This window comes from Elephantulus edwardii, unplaced genomic scaffold, assembly GCF_000299155.1.
Source record: "Elephantulus edwardii isolate Elephantulus edwardi_28Jun2011 unplaced genomic scaffold, EleEdw1.0 scaffold00245, whole genome shotgun sequence".
Classification (NCBI taxonomy): domain Eukaryota; kingdom Metazoa; phylum Chordata; class Mammalia; order Macroscelidea; family Macroscelididae; genus Elephantulus; species Elephantulus edwardii.
The window spans coordinates 533,741-538,409 of NW_006399995.1; the positions used below are offsets into that span (position 1 = coordinate 533,741).

The window sequence follows — 4,669 nt, forward strand, 5'->3', positions numbered from 1 at the left end:
ATGTTAGATGGATCTTAGCTGAAAGCAGGGAATACCAGAGGAATGTCTATCTGTGTTTCATTGACTATGCAAAGGCATTTGACTATGTGGATCATAACAAACTGTGGCTGACTCTGAGAAGAATGGGAATCCCAGAACACTTGATCGTGCTAATGCGAAACCTATACTTGGACCAAGAGGCAGTCATCAGAACAGAATAAGGGAACACTGCATGGTTCAAAATTGGGAAGGGTGTATGCCAGGGATGTGTCCTATCGCCATACCTTTTCAACTCGTATGCAGAACAGATTATGTGGGAGGCTGGGCTCTATGAGGAGGAATGTGGGGTTAAGTTTGGTGGAAAATCTATGAACAATCTGCGTTATGCAGATGATACAACCCTATTTGCTGAAACTGAGGAGGACCTGAAGCCCTTGCTGCAGAGGGTCAAGGACTGCAGCCTCCAATATGAATTGAGGCTCAATGTCAAGAAGACAAAGATTCTCACCACTGGGCCAATTGGCAGCATCAGGATGGATGGTGAAGAGATTGAGATTGTTCACAGCTTTAGTTTGCTTGGCTCTGTAGTCAACACTCTTGGCACCAGTAGCCAGGAAATTAAAAGGCGTATTGCCATGGGAAAGTCTACTGTTAGCGACCTCTCCAAAGTACTGAAGAGCAATGGTGTCTCTCTGGAGACTAAGGTGCATCTGATACAGGCCATGGTCTTTGCAATCACTTGTTATGTATCAGAGAGTTGGACAATAACAAGGAGGATAGAAAGAGAATTGATACGTTTGAGCTGTGGTGCTGGAGAAGAGTATTGAGAGTACCATGGACTGCTAGGAAAACAAACAGATTCATCCTAGAAAGGGTTAAACCGGGTGGCTCCTTGGAGGCAAGGATTCTGAGGATCCGTCTAACATACTTTGGACATGTTGTAAGGAGAGACCGGTCCTTGGAGAGAGACATCATGCTTGGTAGGGTGGAGGGCCAGCACAGGAGGGGAAGGCCCTCTATGAGGTGGACTGATTCAGTGACTGGGGTAATCGGGATGGGTGTATCGGAGACAGCGCGACTGGCACAGGACAGAGCAGAGTTTAGGGCTGTTGTACATAGGGTCGCTATGAGTCGCAAGCGACTCGATGGCACATAACAACAACAACATCATCACTAAAAGTTAGAACCAACTCACTAGTACACATTTTGGACGTGTTGTCAAGAGAGGCTATTCCTTGGAGAGGGACGACATGCTTAAGAAAGCTGAGGGACTGCGAAAGAGAGGCGAAAGCTGAGGGACTGCGAAAGAGAGGAAGACCTTCAGCCAGATGGATTGACACAGTGACTACAGCAATGGGCTCAAGTACTTTGGAGATGATACGGATGGCACAAGATAGGACAGGGTTCGGATCTGTGGTTCCTAAGGTCGCTATGAGCCCTACTCAACTCGGCACCTAACCACAATAACAATCATTGTTTTAAGCGTGTGAAAAGTAGAAAGATCTCACCTAGAATTCGAATTTGCTTTGTTCCCTGGTTTAGATCACTTAACACAAACTAAGACCACTTGCAGGCTTTTGGAGAGTAACAGAACAGGGACCCAGAAGAGCGGGCGCGATTTTTGGATCTCATTGTTTTATTTCTCTTTCCTCCTTTTTTCTCATATTTCAAAATGTGAGTGAAATCCAACAGTCCTCCACCTCCTCTTCTCCCTTCCCTTCTCCTTTTCCAGAACCCGCTCTGCATATCTATTTCCAGGTAGTCCTCACAGTCACAAACAGGTCATGTAGATTATAGAGCAACCATTGACCTTCAAAGAGGTGGATTGACACAGTGACTGCAACAAAGGCGTAGACACAAGTGGAGACTGTGAAGATAGCACCAGATAATAGTAACATTGCAATCTATTGTTTATAGTGTCACCTAACAACAACACAGGTCCCGCCCTGCCACTTCCAAACTCACTTCCACAAACAAACCTTAGGAAGGGCTCTCTCACTTTTCATTGGTTGACCGTCCCTAAATTAAGACGATATTTCATTTTCATTGACTGGCGATGCTTTCATGTAACTTTGACACACCCACTTTCCCCATTCGCACCCAGTAAATGTTGGAGGCTAGTGATTTACAGTGGTCGGGGGCGGGAGTTGCAGTGCAGAGAGCTATTCCTCTGCTCATTCTCGTGCCCCTCCCACCCCCGCCGCGCCCCGAGGCCCCGCCCCTCCGGCCCGAGGCTCCGCCCCCTGAGTGGGAGGGCGGGGACCAGGCGGCGGCCGCAGCCGCAGGAATATGCTGGAAGCCAGCGGGCGGACGCCCGGGAGGTGCTGAAAGGACAGTTCCAGCCGCTGAACTTTCGTTGCGGCGCGTAGGTGAAGCGGCCTCCACAGTCGGTAGTGTGAGCAAGTGAGCGATGGAGACCATCTGGATTTACCAGTTCCGTCTCATCGTGATCGGAGACTCCACCGTGGGCAAGTCGTGCCTCCTGCACCGCTTCACCCACGGCCGCTTCCCGGGACTGCACTCCCCCGCCTGCGACCCCACAGTCGGCGTGGACTTCTTCTCCCGCCTGCTGGAGATCGAGCCGGGCAAGAGGATCAAGCTGCAGCTGTGGGACACGGCAGGGCAGGAGCGATTCAGGTAGGGCCGCCCGCGCGGGGACAGCGGAACCGAGACCCCGGGAGCGCGGCGCCGATGCCGGGGCGCCCTCCACCCCCGAGGCCGGGCGCCGAGCCTGGTGCGCCGAGGCTCCGGCTCCTTACTCTCCAAAGTGCAAACACTCCATTCTCGCTTCCCCTTTGCCCCTCCTCTTCCAGGGACGACTTCCTCCTCCACAATTCCTCACTTCTTTCTTTGGCGCCCATTTCCTGCTCCTTTCTCTCCTGGGTCGGGGTCAACTACCCCCTCTCCTTTCCCCTCAACTCTTTCTGCCTCTACTGATACCCTGCTCCCCAACTCCAGCTCCCTTGTTGCCTTGTCACCTAACGTGATTCTAATTCGGCCACCCTACTACTCAAAGATGCCCCTTTGCCTTCCCCAACCGAGCGGTTTGCTCTTTCTGCAGCCTAGGAGAACTGCAAAGTGGGCTCCCCGTTTTGTGATTGATCCTTTAGTTTCATACTATAAACCACTCCACCCTTGATGACTGCATGAGCTTACTGAGCATATTCTGAGGGGAAAGGAAACCACCATCCTGCAAACACCTTACAGCGCCTTATGTGAACATCAAAAATACAGGGCCGAGGCCCAAGGGAATCAACTAGATGCAGCATCGAGGACACTGGCACGAAGAAAGTTCTTCTTTTAGGGTCTGATTATCCCTACAAGTTTTTCAGCGCTCTAACTTTGGTTGGGAAAAGAGAGTGAGATTTGACAGAAACTTTTCCTGTTGTTCATATGATCGATACTTAGCCTTCTGGGGTTAAGTAAGACAGAAAATGCATTTCTGAAAGAGAGATCCAGATGAAGTCACATTCCAGATGTTCACTGGGAAGGCAGAGAGGGTTTCACAATAGCGAGTCACATTTGGGGAAGGAACAAAAAGTCAGTGAAATTGTGTGCATTTCCTGGATATTTCACATTGAACCAAATTCAAAGGACTCTTCAAGTTTATAGGATTCAAGGACACTTTTGATTTTAATGGAAGGGGAGAAATCGAATGGATTGTCTTTTAAGATTTTATTATTGAATTATCAGTTAGAACTCATTAAACAAGCCTTTTGCAGTCCTCAGCAGGTACTTCGCTTGTGAAATACAGTACACCACACAGGGACTTCCCAAACATGGCTTCTCCTTACTCCCAGCCAGTATCCCTTCCAAATGAGATCAGCCTACATTTGTGAGAATGATCCAACATTAAGTTTTGGCTTCTATTCCCAGCTGTGACACAGATTCATAGAGATAATAAGTGAATTGCTTAGCTTGCTTATACTTTAATTTCTTATGTATAAAACAAAGATGGTAAGGCTAGCCTTTCAGAGAGGTGGTAAAGGGTAAAGAGCTTCAGTTTTGCCATTCTGAATTTGATTACAAATTCCTTCATTTGTGATCCAAATCATATTTTGGGAATAGAACATTTACTCTAGCTCAGCCATCAGAAGTGAATGAAAACATGTTCATTATCTCTTAAAAGTCTGCCAGTTCTAAATCACAACTACTATTATAAAACTTTGTTGTGTCTAATACTTTCCTTGAAATTAATTTGACTTCTTTTTTTTAATTTGATTTCTTAATGAGAAACTAAAAAGGTAGTGAATTTACTCGACTTCAGAGATCTTTCTGCTAAATAGATAGTTGTTTTTGATGCCTTTAGGAGAATGTAAATAGTAATTAACTTTGTATACATTATTAAAACTAGATAGTAACTCTCCCATAATAATGCAAGGACATTTAGGGAATGTTTATTGACAGTGAGCCATACTTTATCTTCTTTGGCTCTTTACCAAAGATAAATTCAAAAATACATTTTTCAGAAGCTACTTGCTTTTCTTTTATTTAGCAGAATATTGCATGAAATCCTATTTGAAACAATTACTGTTAAATAATTTTTCCTCAAAAAACTACTGATAATTGTTTTGAATAATGGACATCCTTGTACATTTTATTTCTTTTTTTAAGTCATTTTAATGAAAATTTAGGATTTAGGACTTAGGATTTTCATTCATTCATTGTTGAACTTTTCTCCCTGTCCACC

General features: G+C 45.9%; 1 protein-coding gene across 1 annotated transcript in view; it reads left to right on the top strand.

Annotated features, from left to right (window-relative positions):
- The first annotated feature begins 2,389 nt into the window (after positions 1-2,389).
- Positions 2,390-4,669, top strand: part of RAB39A (RAB39A, member RAS oncogene family) — a 44,666-nt gene continuing 42,386 nt past the window's right edge. The window contains exon 1 of the mRNA XM_006899042.1: positions 2,390-2,616. Coding sequence (XP_006899104.1) covers positions 2,390-2,616 — 227 coding nt within the window. The remainder of the gene's footprint in view (positions 2,617-4,669) is intronic.